Consider the following 14,793-nt stretch of genomic DNA (forward strand, 5'->3'; position numbering starts at 1 on the left):
TGTTTGCCAGGGAATTAAAACTGCACGGCCAGCCCCAGCGAGTGATTTAGGTACTGAGACCAGACTGAGCCCCGCAAGAGCACGGGCAATAAAACGCTTCGCTGCCCAGCAGCCTGGGCAATTTAGGTGTCTTCCCACGAGGAGGAGGCGCAGCCCAGAGGGCCAAGGAACTGGGTCAGGGCTTCTTCTTCTGGCATGTGCACGTGGGGCAGGACCCTCTCCCAGGGCTCACAGACCTGCCCCACCAGAGGTGTGGGTTGGCCACCTTACTGAAGCAGTGAGGGTCACCCAGTCTTTGCCATTACTGCACCCCATGGACCCTTGCCAGCTGCTGGGAGGAAAGACCAGAAGCCATGAAAGTTGGACACACAGATTATCTGGGACCGAGACAGAACTCAAGTGGTGTGGGATGAAGGGACACCAGTCCACTCACACAGTAGGAAAATGCGGTGTCCAAAAGGTCTGCTGCTGCCATCAGATTTTGCAGACTTGTGGGGAAAAGTTTAGGACTACCTTTTTGAAATTATATTGTCTATGATGCCTGTCAGTAAACACCTCTGTGGTGGTTTCTGGTGCACTCTCTGGATGAAGCTGTGAGCAGAAAATGGCTGTTACATCCCTTTCCCAGTGCAGAGAAGCTGGGAGGAGATCTCCCTCTTTCCACAGATCCCAGCACAGGGAACACAGATATCCTATATTTCCTCATCCCAGTCCTGGAAGAAGGATGCAGCTCAACAAATGTTTCAGCCTCTGCAGGGATCATTCTCCAGAGACCCTTTCTAACCCCTGTCAGACCTGCCTTTGCCATCATAAAATAAATACACAATGCACCACTTGCTGGCAAGCGGGCTGGAGCTCCTGATCGCCCAGCTACGATATTTCTGAATTTCTCCTTAGCCAACCAGATCTTTCCCTGCATCCCACATTGCTGTAGTGCTTGAGACCAATCCTATAAAGGATTTTAGGCCTTTTATTACTCTTCTTTTTTTCAATGGTGGGGTTGTTTCAGGCCAAATGGAGACAAGGTGTGTACAGGAGAGAGCGTCTCCCGTGCCTGGCTGTCCCCGTCCCCGCCATGGCAGGGGAACAGAGTGTTTCGGCACCTCCTCCTCTGTCACAATGTTTTTCAGCTCCACCAAGCAAAGTGTCCAATTAGAGCAGAGCCTCTTGCTTCCATCTTTGCCGACATTTAATTAACATGCTGCTGCTGGCAGCCGCTGACAAATTCCAGAAACATGTTGTAAAGGGTTTTTGTCTTTACCCAGCATGGAAAATGAGGGTGTCATATCCCAAGGGGATGTGAATAGCTACTTTTGACTCCCCCCCTCAGGTGTAAGAATTACAGCTAGACGCAGTGAAGAGACCTATCAGCCGTCCTACCTCCTTTCTCCACCCCCCTCTCCTTTTCCTTTCCTGCTTCTCACATTATATCACCCTGGAAATTTAGGCCTGGTTTGCATCCCTGTTTCCTCCAACTCTGGCTGAAGCCTGATGGTCCAGCTAAGAGACAGGGTCTGTCCTCTTCCCATCAGAATAGCACCAGACAGTGAAAGAAGCCATCTGATGACACTGCAAGAAACGGCTGAAACCAAAAAAGAGGAAAGCGTCCTGCCAGCCTGTGCTGTACATGCAAACAAGGTTCCCAAGGAGCTGATGAAGGCCTCAGCAGGGCAGCTCAAGGGAAGGTGATGGCAGAGGCCATCATGTAGAAGTGTAGCTGGACACACAGGTGGCCCTCACCCCTGCTGTGGATGGCAGGATGAGTAGAGGGTCAGCTGCTGCACCCCAGTGTCCTCCCCTCAAAAAGAACCAGCCTGGCCCATGCTTCCCACAGCGGCTCAGCCCCATCTGGGAGCTCATCACCTTCTCGGTTGTCAGCTCAAGGTGCCAGCTCCCAAACCAAGTATCTCCCAGAGTGCGTTATCTAATATATTGTCTGAGACATCCAGCCTGTATTGCCATCGTTCATGCCTCCACTTTGTCCCCAAGGCACCGGGAATGTCCCGGCTTTGCCCCGGGCAGCCAAGAGCTCTCCTGGCAGCTGCCGCGCCGCTGGCGGCAGAGACGGCTCTGGGCGACATCCCATCCCGCTCGGCCGCTGACACAGGGCAGCCCTGGCCTGGAAAGAAGAACACGACTTTATTCTATCCACAGCAGCTCGTTACAAAAGCGGCAGAGTAGGGCAGAGCCCTCGTCGTCACGGGGAGAAGACGATCCTTCGGCCGGCGGCGCGGGGCGCGGCTCAGGGCGAGGCGGCCTTGTCGGGGTTGTGCATGTGGTACACGTCGCTCTCCTCGTCGTCCGGCACCTGCGGCAGAGCCCCCTGAGCCCCCCGGGCCGGGCCGCGGGCCGACAGCGCCATCTCGTGCCCCCCGGCCCGCTCCCGCCCCGCGCCCCCTCACCTCCCAGTAAACGCCGTCCTCGAAGCAGTTCTCGGCCGCCGCGTCCCCCCAGATGGGCAGCTTCAGGATGCCCCCTGCAAGGAGGCGGGCAGGGCGGTGGGCAGGGGCCCGTGCGGGAGGCAGGAGGGATGCGGCTGGTGAACCCAAGGAGGGAAAACCCAGCCCTGGCACAGCGGTCGGTGCCGTCCCCCCAGGATGCGTCCGGCAGCGGACAGCGGCACGTGGATGCCTCTGTTTCAGCTGCAGGCTGGCTCAGCCCTCCCCTCTCCGTGCTCCCCTCCGGCTTACCCACGATGGCCCCCCCAACAAATGCCATCAGCAGAGACACCACAATGCCGGCGGCCTGGAACCCTCCCTGGATACTAGGTGTCCGTGTCCGGTACACGCCCGTGAAGTCAAACGCCTTGATGAACCTGCCGAGGGCAGAAACGGTGATGGGTGTCCCTGGCTGGGGACATTCCCTGGCTCTAGAGGAACCATGTTGCCCTGCTCTCTTGGGAACTCTTCCTTAGCCCCATCCCTCTTCTGCAATGACCAAACCCCTGCTCACTTCCTTCTCTGACCCCTGGCAAAGCCTTACCAAGGAGGAGCCCCAGATATAAACATTCACTTTGTAATTCAGACTTTTAGCCTTATCCAACCCCACAAAACAATGCAGGGGAGAGGGAGAAGCACCTCTCTCCCCATTGTGGCCCAGAATAATGCCAAACAGCAGGATTGTGGCTCACTTTATGAGGCCACCAAGAGTCAGCTGAGTAAGATGAGGCTACAATTCAGTAAGACCAACACGGTCAGAGCACCCCCATGTTTTTGAGGGACATCTCTCCACAACCCTGAACTATGAAAAAAAGCTGTTAATTGCTCCCTGCTCCCAGCCCACAGAGCTTCAGGTAAGATCTATTCTCAGGGAAGATTTTCAAGCCATCTTACCCTTCCTTTCCATACACATCCTCTGTGGCTGCAGCTGCTGTGATGGCCCCCACAATGCCCCCAATAAGGCCTGGCATGGCATGGAGGTTGTGGATGCCACATGTATCCTGAATGTGCAACCTAGACTCCAAAAAAGGCTGAGGGGAAGGGAAGTAGAGAGAGATCAGGGAGTTGAGTGTGGTCCTGGAAAGGATTAGTTCCTTCCATGGGGGACTGGGATAAGCAGAGGAGGAGGAATGATACTGCGTCCCATTAAAGAGATAAGGGCTTGTAGACAAAGATGTAAGCCAAGCTCAAGATAATCTAACAACATATCCTCCAAACATGCTCCTGCTGTGAGTCTGAAACTTCATGGGCATTTTGGGGAAGTAAAAGGAGACAGAAGGGATTCTGGAAAGCAGGAACTGTCAAAGGGAAGTCAATCCATTTCTGGTCTCCTCAGCAGGACCAGGGCTGCAGACCCCTGGAGCAGTACTCACCGTGAAGTAGACATACCCCACGGTGGACACGATGCCGGAGATGGAGCCGACGATGAGGGAGCCGTACGGGGTCAGCATCATCTCAGCACTGGTGCCCACGGCCACGCCGCCGGCCAGCGTGGCGTTCTGGATGTGGACCTGCACAAGCAACCTGCCTTGGCATCTCAGGGAGACTGAAATTGCCCAGGGATGGTGCAAATGGCAAAGTGGGAGAATCAGCTCTGAAAATGTTTCCAGAGGAAATATCAGGGCCCATTTTCCTACTTAGTGGTGAAAAACAAGAAAAGAACAGGCAGCTTCTGTCTGCAGCACAGGTGCACATAGACTCCCACTCCCCGTACCACACACGTTCTTTGCATCCACAGATAAGGGTGGGGAGTTGTGATGAGATGGAAATTGTCTCACCCGTGTGTCATGCAAGCTCTGCTGTCACAGAGACATGTCACCCACACATCTAACAAGTCAGCCCCCCGATTGCTCATGAGCTGCTGCGCAGGCCTTGTTTGATGGGGAGCGCTGCCAAAAAGGGCTCTGCAACATGCCCAGCAGAGCAAGTCCAGCTCCTGCCGTGACTTGGGTCCACCACAGGAAGGGCATCACCCCACACCTCAAGCCCTGCGGGAGCCATCCCCACTTTCTTTTTCAGTATAGCCTCAGAGTTTCTGCCTGCATGCTGGTTTCACCATCATGCCCCGAAACCCAGTGTCTGTTCAGAAAAGTACAAGTACCAGTTGTTTTCTGGACCCTTGATTAACCTCATTAATTGGTTAACCCTGGTCAGTGCAGGGTTCTCTGCTCCCATCTTACCATGTCAAGCTTGCCCTTCTTTTGCAGCATGCTGGAGAAGGCCATGGTGGTGAGGACACAGGCAGCCAGAGAGCAGTAGGTGTTAATGGCAGACCGGTGCTGGGCATCCCCGTGATCAGAAATGGCTGAGTTAAAACTGGGCCAGTACATCCACAGGTACAGTGTGCCTGGTGGGATGGGGCAGATGGGATGAGGAAGAGAAAGGGACAAGAGAGAATACAGGGATTGAAAAAATACCCTACTTCTTTAGGAAGATATTTCTGCATGGGGGAGGTTACATCCCATAGTCCTGCTTCCCTAGATTCACACCCCACATGATGAGACCAGTGTCAGGAAAGGCTGGGAGAGAAAGGGAACCAAAATACATCCTTGTCTTCTCAGACACCACCTCAGCCCAGCCACTGATGAAGGGAGCTGTGTAACTCTGAAAGGTGAAAGACCTCTGGGATACAGAACTCCTCAACTCCATATCCTGGTTTCCGTTTTTCCCAGAGACACAGGAGGAACCAGCCCTGTACACCCGAGTGGTCCCCAGGCAGCAGCACCCCAAGATGAGGGCTGACTCACCGATCATGGCAAAGAGGTCAGAGTGGTACACGGAGCCCTGCTTGTCCTTACTCTGCTCCAGGTTGGGTCTGTACAGGACCCGTGTCACCGTGAGGCCAAAGTAGGCTCCGAAGGTGTGAATGGTCATGGAGCCACCTGCATCCTTTACCTGCAGCCATGGGAAAACAGAGGTTTGCTTCTGCAGTTGCCACTCATTCTGGAGCCGAGGCCTGATTTGCATTGTCCTCAGCTTGTCTGTGCACTTGACAGAGGGACCCAGTGCTCCTGACTTGCCAGGCTTATAAACCCCAGAAGATATCCCTCCTCAGGGAAGTACAACCCCCTGCCCCTCTCCTTCACAATCTGCTTACTTTTGCTGCCTGAATTCTTGCATTTTAAATCGGTGGAGCCATAGCAAAGGGAGACAGTTCGGACAGGTGCAGAGAGGAAGGGGCAGAACAAAGCAGGTACTACCTAAAGCCTTACATGAAGAAGGTTGAGGAGGATGTACTCGTTCACTGAAAAGAGTGTGACTTGGAACAAAGTCATGACAAGGAGCTGTATGGGGCTGGTTTTGCCCAGGATGGCCCCAAAGGCGATGCACACAGAGCCCACGCAGAAATCAGCATTTATCAGGCTGGAAAAGGGGAAGGAAAATTATGGTTTAATAAGGACATGTTTCTCTGTAAATCACTCTTATCTATACCCAGCTCTAGAGATCCCACCTGAAGAGAAAAAAGTGATTAGGAGACATCCCTGGATTTCCCACTGACTTTCCTCCCATCCTTATACCCCCAGATTTTTCAGGTAATGTGGATGATACATGTTCTCAGCACTAACATCCTTGGTGCCTGGCTTGGCACTAAGGGGTGCCACTCATCTCAAGTTTCCCTCTGAGCAGTACCACCACAATGGCAGGTACCTTTGGACTAAAAGGTGGAAAGCAAGTGGAAGTAAAACAACATTTTAGACACTGATTTGTATTTGACATAACTGAATGACAGGTGTTGCCAACTGCTTGGCTCTCATTCCAGCTTTTCCACTGGCCAAGACAGAGGTTGCATCCTAGAGCCCAGTTCTTCCTTACTTCTCCACTCCAATGAGGATCTTCCCATCCTTGAACGAGTGGAACCAGCCTTGCATCAGGAGAGCCCACTGGATCCCAAAGGCAGCAAGGAGGAAATTGAAACCCACAGCTCCAAATCCATAGCGCTTGAGGAAGGTCATGAGGAAGCCAAAGCCCACAAAGATCATCACATGGACGTCCTGGAAAGCTGTGCAGAGGGAAGGGACTGTCAGCTCTGTGGGGACAGCAGGGCTGCAAGTGCCACGTGCATTTGGTGTTGAAAAGAAACTAATTACATCAGTAGGGGGGAAATTCAAGAGAAAATGTGTGTTTGCCTCATGTCCCCATGTTTTTAAGACTGAAAATGGCTCAGCTTTCAGAAACAGCTTTTTCTTAAAAGGCTCAGCCTTTAAAGTAAATGTTTACTAAAAGCTGTGTGCAAAAGAAGACCTGAGAGTAATGGAGTGTACAGAGGAAAACGTTTTTCTATTCAGGTTGTTTTTTTCCCCTTTTGTAAAAAAATAAAAAAAACATCATGTGTAATGAACAGTAAAGTTTTTTTAAAACACGTAAATGTTCATTTTGGGTAGGTCCATTCAGTGCAGGCATCCTGGTGATGCCTCAGAGCAAGGAGAGGACAAGAACAAGGAAAGTTTACAAATGCATTTTAAAATGCTTCGGAAATCAGTGGCAAAACACCCTTGAGACCAGAAACCCACCTCGTGAGATTTTTAGTGCTTAAACCAGAGAGACCCAGTTCTTCCCACTAATGGTCAGAGCTGCTCACCCAAGCCCCTCAGATGCCCTTCCCCGGGGGAAACCAGATCTGTTTGAACCTCTTGAAAGACCTTCTTGGTGCCGTAAACCCTGCACATTTTAATCTGCACATTTCTATCAGATAAGCATTGCTTTGCAATTAAGTGAGCTGAAACGCTTGCATACTTACAAATTGAACCATGCAAACCCTCACACTGAAGGCCACTCAGCCAATAGAAAAAACAGGAGACCCAAGGCTGGGATCCCCCCTGGGAGGCTCTCACCACCAAACCCATCCTGCAGAGCAGATAAATTCAGCAGTGATGGAGCTAAACCAGAACGTTCTGCATTTTGCAGTCCACAAATCATTATAGCCACTATATCCAGCAAAGTCTGTGCACTCAGAGAGGGTGTAAGCTCAGGGCAAAGGAAATTCTCTACCCCAAACCTGTGCTGAAATCCATAAGCTTCTGGTCCATTTCCACAAAGCTTGTGTCTGCTATTTCCACTGAGGGCTGATGAAGACTTGTATGAAGTTCTGCAGAGGCTGAGTTTTGTCTTTTTGTGCTTTAGAAGACCTTGCAACTTGTTTAAGGATGAGCATTTGGACAGGCTTAAGCCATGCAGTGCCATGCTAATCTAACTGATTTTTAAAAATGCCCCTCATACCTATGAAATCACTCTTCAAAAAGGAAGGAGATGAGATCTGCAGCTGGCACTGTTCAGCAGAGGTCACTTTAAAAGCACTTCTCTACATATCCTAAGAACCAGTCTTACTGTGCTTTTACCACACAATCCCAGAGACTTTCCTTCTGCAGCTGTATTTATTTCCCCTCTCTTTTCCAGTGTAAGCAGCACAATATACAGCTAGATTTATCTGCTGCTATTTGCATTACATATTCATTCTTTCATCCTAAAAGCAGAAATACACAGGTCATAGTTAAAGCTGTGGACTGTGTGCCTTCCAAAAACCCAGAGGATCCCACTGTGTACTAGACCCTGTACGATCTCAGGAGGAAGAGCAGATCTTTCTTTAAACCACACCCAGTCTAAAATCTTTTTCTAACCCTTGCCTTTGTTTTCCTGTAGTAACAATAACATTGTTATCACTCAGAGGCAGCACAGGCATTGCCATGCCCTATAGGTTTTGTAAGCCCGCTTTTGTGGCAGGACAATTGCTGTAACTATCAAGAATGAGTGTTTGGGCTTTGGGAACACTCTCAGGGACAAATAAAATCTCTTTTCTTTTTCTCTAGAGAGCAGATGAGTCACTGATTATGGAATATCCATGTGCAATCCAAAATGAGAAAGAATTGTCACACTGACAGGACCTGGCAATGGACACCACTAACACAACTACATACTGGCTTCCTGAAACCAGGACAACTTCCCTCTGCCTGCCTTCCCAATCTTCTCTGGCTTGAAGGACCTGTTTGTCTGTCACTCCTATCCCTCTGGCATTGCAGACTGGTGCTGTGGACAGCAGTGGTCGCAAATATGTTGGTACAAATGGTCTTTGGATGTTCAGCCACCACATTCTTCTGAGCAGCACTGGATGGACACGGGGATTAAAATTCCAGGGCTTGGCCACCTTGTCATATTTGTCCATCTTTGCAGAGAGAGAATATTTCTGATTAGATGAGGGAAAAAGAACAGCTGTGCTTTTGGGCACGTGAGCCCTTCCTCAGGTCTGAAACAGAAACGTAACTCAAAGCTAAACTGAGCAGTTGCCCGTAGATTGATTTAGTTGTGTTGAATCCATCCTGCCATTTGAGGGGGAATACTTGGCACTGCAGAGCAGGAGTGGGATATGAGGACAGAAGAGATGTCACTTCCTTAGCTCCCACACACTCTTTCTTGGACTCCTGATGTCCTCCCAGTGCACCAGTGACAAGAGCAGCCCCCAGGCACTGCTGCTGCTTCACACCAACCTGTGTGGGGCTGGTCCCAAGGGCAGATGTCCAGGGAGAGCCCAGGGCAACCACGACCGTACATGAACCTGGAGCTGACTGAGCAGTGGGTTTCTGTAAGCAAATCCTTTTCTGAACTAGCTAATCTTCAGCAGCCACAGGTTGCTATAGCTCCTTTGATTTAGCAGGTGTTTTTAATGGAAATGTTCTAAATAGATGCATGACTCAGGCCTGTTGCTTCCTTGGAAACAATTGCCTACAGAAGCAGCCTGTTCTGAAAGGCTCACAAAGATGACCAGCCCTGGAGATCAAAGCCACCCAAAGGCACTGCCTGGCCAGAAGAGCTTTAACCTTCTGAATAATTTCTGTGTCACTACGATGCAGTGACCCCAGAACCCTGGGAACCTGGCAGCTTAGGAGAACTCTGGCACTGAAATGCCAATAGCTAAAGGATAATTCACAAGTGAGGGGGTGGACAGAGGAAGAGGAGGAAGATGTCACAGGATCTCGACAGCCGTTCCTCTGTGTGCACAGAAAGGCTTGCTCTGATCCAGAGCTGAGGGAGGGGGCAGCAAGCTGAAACTTGCGGAGTGTTGGGAACACGTCAGCCCTATTCCTGGAAAAAAAGACGTCACGGTACCCTGCTGACAGAGCCCCAAGGCACCAGAGGGTCATGAGGCCTGTCTCTTGCTCTTTGGTGAACCCCAAGCCAGCCTCAAGGCAAGAGCACGACTTTCTAGCAATGGATGGAGACGGCGGCCCCGACAGGCTCTGCCACAGCACAGGATAGGATGGAGGGGATAGAACGGGTTGGGATGGGATGGATGGGATGGGGACCAGCCAGCACAAGGATTCGTCTTCCAGAATACTCACAGGGGTATCGGAAGTAGAAATCGTTCTCTATGTCACTGGTCAGGTTCATCTCTCGTTTCTCCTCCTCCCAGTGCGCGTCAGCCTCGGCGCCAAAGCGCACGAAGACTCCGAAGAGGACGATCATGGCCACCTCCCAGAGGAGGCACACCAGCGGAAGCCGCCAGCGCATGTTCGTGTTCTTGGCCATGCCTTGGTGCCTCGGCTTCGTCCCCCGCAGGGACTCTGGGGGACCGTGCCAGCCCACGTCCCCCGCGCCCGCCCGGGGCCTGGCACATATATGGGTCGGAGAGGGCGAGGTGGGGCCCAGGGAGGTGCCTCCGGCAGGATCACATTTCAGAGCACTGGAGCTTCAGCGGGGTTGTTCCTCTAACCCACCTTCCTCCCTGGGAGGAGGGACAGGCTTCAGCACCTTTCCTCCGAGCTGCTCCGAGCGCCTTTGAGCCCTGCCTCCACGGGGACGAGCAGATGTGGAGGCCAGTGTGCCTGGGGAGTGGAGCCAGAGTGTCCAGCCCCCTGCTCTGCCCGGTCCCACACCCCTTCCCTGCCCCTGGCAGGAGCACCCTGTGCCCGGCTGTCCCCTCCCTCTTGGCTCTGGGTGTTCCCCTCACCCCTCCCCAGCTCTGAGATTGCACTTCCCCAGCTGGCACTGTGGGTGAAGGCAGGGTACCCTTTGCTCCAGCTCTTGGCTTTTGGAAAAGCAGCTGGGGAGGAAAGCGTGCACTTCAAACCAGGTACCAAGATCCTGCATGAGTGCACAGACACACGATGGCCTTGCCAAGGCTGTAAGGATGTGTTCAAGTGACACATGTTCCATAATTTCCCAGAGTGATTTACCCAGAGCATTCTCCTGGCAAGGCAAACTGAGCTGGGCTGCATAACCAGGGCAATACTGTGAGATGGTCCTGGAGGCCTGAATACCCTCTCCTCTGGTATGGTTTTCTTTTAATTAACAAACATAAACACAGATCTCCATTTTTCCTCCTGTTTTGAATTATGTGCTCTTTCCCCAAAGAGCTAGGAAAGTCCTTCAGATGGATCCCAGCTCCCTCCTCTGCCTGCAGATCCCTGGGTTGCCTGTCAGTCTTCAAGAGATGAAAGACTGCAGCCCAGGCAAGCTGCCCAAATTTGCTGATGGCATCTAATTGTGGCCCGCAGGCTGAGCAAGCAGCACTGATTTTGGTGTTGATTAGGCAATAATTTGAGTTTATTATTTTTCCTTGTATGCTTTCTTCTCAAAATGACAGATGGCAGAAAAATGCTGTGGATGGTCTTGAAAAGATTGACGGCCACACAAAAATCATTCTCCAACCTCATTTGAACCCTGTGCAGGCAGCAGGGTAGAGACAGAACTGGGAAGAAGAGAGAAGCCCACCTGCCTTAGCCCTTACCCTGCATGAGCAGAGGTCGGTGTGACTGGGGTCACGTTTTGGGGACACCTAAAGCAAGTGGATGTTGCTGTTGTCTGAAGGACGAGCTCCCCCTCGAGCAATGCTGCTCAGGGTGTGGTTTTGGGTCTCCCATTACACAGGGTTTCTTCAGGGCTGTCTCAGCTGTACACACCAGGATACAAAGGATCCCTAGCTAGAAAGAAGCTGAAATCCCCGAACAATACTTGATCTCTAATTGCTGGAACACAATTGTTGACAGTTGCATGTTCTCGTGCCAACTACGTGGTAAGACCAGTATTCTGCCCTGCCCTACAGCAGCCCTTAGACACCTTGAAAAAGGTAGCACAGAGGAGCATTTTAAAACAAAAGGGAACTTGTTTAGGTACTATAGCCACCAGCAGTTACACTCTGTGATTACTCTAGCGAAAGAGTAACTGCAGAGCTTTTCTAATCTATGACATCAACTGAAATGGCAGGGTCTCCAGAAAAGCAGCTTGCAAAGCCCTTGTGCAGACCCCAGAGGCAGCAGTTCTGCCCCACCTGCTGTTCCCAGCCCCTCTCCCCATGTGTGGAGGCCAGGAACAAAGGCTAATGGCTTTTCTGCTAGCCTGATAGTCTCACCTTGCTGCACTGCCTGGCGCTGCCCCTCCTTATCAACCTGCAGATCAGCACTTTGTCACTGCAGTCCCATCAGGGCTGGCATGCTCCACTGGCTGTCTGTGCTGTGAGAACCCATTAAAAGACCAGCTTCTCTCCAGGCTCCTTTTCAGGGCCAGGATAAAAGTGGGAAGGCTGGTGGGGCTGTGCCAGCACAAGTGTCTGCAGCAGTGCTGGCAGAGCACTGCCTGTGATGGGTTAGACCACCATTGCATCCACCCTACAAGGTACCCAACTGTGTGGTAGGACACACAGGGCAGGCTTCACCATGCCTCAGTCACAAATATCAAGGTGCTTAAATGTCCTGTTGGAAACTTCCGGCTGGTGTGAACTTGCTCCACCACAGAATTTTGCCCATCATGTCTAGCACCCGTAAGAGCCACAAGGTTTCCCCAAAAAATCACCGGGATGATGCTGAGGGAGAAGGAGAATTTGCCTCTCTGCTTAAGAGATATGGGGCCAGGTCTGGCAGTGTCCAGATCTTAGTTACCTTGGGTGAGGGTTGTACAGTACTGGTCCCAGCTGGGTCTCACCAATTTTCTCACTTTTATGAGCACTAAAAATATTTGAAAATGTATAGATAAAATCTAAAGCACACAGAAAGCCTTCCCTCTTGCCTGGAGGCCTTGGGGCAGCTTCACCCTGGATAAGAGGGAATGGGTGCTCCCCAAAATCAGTCGTCAAAGCAACCACTGCCAGTAGCCTTTAGACACATGGGGTGGAGAAGGCACTGGAGAATGAGGATTTGGGGAGTCTTGGAAGCCTTGAGACTCTGGGCATTGTCCAGTATCAAAGGTGACTTGTTGCTTGTGCAGGTCCTTGAGGAGTGACCTGAAAGCAAAGCATCTGAGTCAATACAAAACAAAACTTTTTTTCAGGCCGGCTCAGCAGAAAGGGAAACAAACTTTCCACAGGGGCAGGACAGAGTGGTGGTATAAGGGTAGATCCAACAGTTCTCTTAGGTCTGGGCTTTCTCATCCTTTTTTTCAGCCCCCTACCATTAAGTATCCCTTGGAGATAAATACTGGAAACAGGACAAAAGAAAGTGAGACTTTTTTAGGTTAAAAAAAATTCTTATCTGGATCAAAGTGACAACCACACGTGAGCCAAATTCACAAATGATTTTTCTTGTGCCCTCTCCTTCCTCCCAAGAAACAGTATTTATCAGCAGGTAAATGATTGTCCAGAAAGAACCCAAGGACTGTTTGAGAGGGAAGCTGGTGTCCTTGTGGAGCAGGCAGAGAGGGCAAATATCTGTGTAAGCAGCACAAACATGGGACAGTGCAAGAAGCAGAGGTGTGAGCAACTCTGACTGTCACACAGGGAAACACCATCACCTGGGCTCAGCCAACACCTCTGCTGGCATTCCCAAGACCTGGATAGGCTTCCAGAACAAATACACTGTATTGGGCAGGAAAGGAGAAGGAGTTTGGGTAGCTAGCAGCAGTTCCTGTGTTGCAAGCTGTCAGACTTTTCTGAGAAACTCCCTTTAGCCCTGGGTTTGTTTCGGGGCCCAGGTGGCCTGTGACAAGGCAGGTTTTGGTCACACTCTGCTAAGTGGGCTGCTGGGGCAGATGCCAGTGGCTGGACAACAGCAGTGACATGGTGTGGTTGGCTTGTGGAACAGAGTGATATCAAGCAGCAAGAGATGTCAGCCCCTGGCCAGGAGAAGGGAGCCCACACCCCCAAGGCTACAGGCTGTCCTCTGCACTTCTCCAGGGAGACCTGTTGTCCTTCTCTTGCTCTTGGTGGCAGGTTACTCCTGCCCACTTGAGTGGATCAGCTCCTGGTTCCAGCTCATTAAACCCACTTGTGTTCACAGTCACCAGCAGAGCTGAATGGGCAGTTTAGTGCCCACTTGTCTTTGTTGCTCTATAAATATGACTGGCTGCTGGTGACACTGGTTTGGGCTGGGGCATTCAAGCTCTGGAGGCCAGGGTAGCGCTGACACCTGGGTGGCTCTGGTCTGTGGGGATTCCTCTGCCATTACCCAGTGTGATCACACCTTGACACTACGGGGCAAGAGAGAGCCCTGCAGGGAGGCGATGCTCCTGGACAAGGCAGCTGATGACAACCCAGGGTTCTCGTCCTCCACAAGTGTCAGCCCTTGTCCAGGTGCCCTGACTCCCATACCTTTGCATAGAATTGTCAAGCTTGGAAGAGACATTTACAATCAAGTCTAACCATGAAAAGAGCATTAAATCACTGCAACTTCTAAACCACATCATCCAGCGCCAGATCCAGATGCCTCTTGGGCAACTCCAGGGATGGTGACTCCATCAGTTCCCTTTTCCCTGCCCAACCTATTTCAATGCCTGACCACCCGAACAGTATTTTTTTTTTTTTTTGAATATGTGATCTGAATTTAAATCTGAATTTTACCCATACGGGTCCTGGGCTGTCCCTGCTGTCCTCCAGGGAGGCTCGGGGAGGAGGATGCCGTGTCTGCAGGACCCTCCGGGCAGGCTGTGTCTGCCGCTGTCCCTGTTTCTCCTGCCCGCGGGCAGTGGCGGGCATGGGGAGGTGGCGGTGAGCGAGCAGGCGTGGACCTCTAGCGGCACTAACGGAGCCTGTCCGGGTGCCGGGCGGGCAGGACCGGGCCGGTGTCATGGCCTAGCAGCGGGGTCCCGGCTGGGACCCGGGGAGAGCTGCCACCGCCGCCCCGGTGACGTCACACTCCATACCGATGACGTCACCACCGGGCGCGCCCCGCCGGCTTTAAATTTTAAACCAGTGGCGGCGCCCAATCGGCACGGTTCGCGCGCTGGCCCCGCCCTCCCCTCCGGCTCTGCCTCTGGCCAATGGGATGGCAGAGCTGGCCGCGCGGCCTGCCAATCAGCAGTGAGCACCCCGTTCGCCGCCGCGGCGCTCCGCCCTCCCGCTCCGCGTTCTCCGCCAATGGGAGAGGGAGTCGCGGGGAGTGGGCGTGGCGGGCGCTTCGCGGCAGCCAATGGGAGCCCGCGCTTGGCGAAGGCGCGA

The 14,793-nt window shown here is 52.1% G+C and overlaps 1 protein-coding gene across 1 annotated transcript; it reads right to left on the reverse strand.

Moving 5' to 3' along the window:
- Positions 1–2,123: 2,123 nt before the first annotated feature.
- Positions 2,124–9,981, reverse strand: RHCG (Rh family C glycoprotein). The gene is made up of 10 exons (XM_066328314.1): positions 9,770–9,981; positions 6,252–6,438; positions 5,651–5,801; positions 5,186–5,333; positions 4,619–4,785; positions 3,812–3,949; positions 3,333–3,469; positions 2,691–2,815; positions 2,403–2,476; positions 2,124–2,308 (listed from the first exon to the last, which is right to left on the reverse strand). The coding sequence occupies exons 1-10, from the start codon at positions 9,954–9,956 to the stop codon at positions 2,243–2,245; spliced, it is 1,380 nt and encodes a 459-aa protein (XP_066184411.1). The 5' UTR covers positions 9,957–9,981; the 3' UTR covers positions 2,124–2,242.
- Between the last annotated feature and the right edge of the window lie 4,812 nt (positions 9,982–14,793).

The sequence above is a fragment of the Sylvia atricapilla genome, chromosome 13 (genome assembly GCF_009819655.1).
Source record: "Sylvia atricapilla isolate bSylAtr1 chromosome 13, bSylAtr1.pri, whole genome shotgun sequence".
Classification (NCBI taxonomy): Eukaryota; Metazoa; Chordata; class Aves; order Passeriformes; family Sylviidae; genus Sylvia; species Sylvia atricapilla.

Excerpts from the sequence above, each read along its gene's own strand:
- RHCG (XM_066328314.1), bottom strand. The coding sequence starts at position 9,956 with ATGGCCAAGAACACGAACATGCGCTGGCGGCTTCCGCTGGTGTGCCTC. Across the intron at positions 5,802-6,251 it reads ATCCTCATTGGAGTGGAGAA|CCTGATAAATGCTGATTTCT; the intron begins GTAAGGAAGAAC and ends CCCCTTTTCCAG. Across the intron at positions 2,309-2,402 it reads AGGACGGCGTTTACTGGGAG|GTGCCGGACGACGAGGAGAG; the intron begins GTGAGGGGGCGC and ends GCTCTGCCGCAG.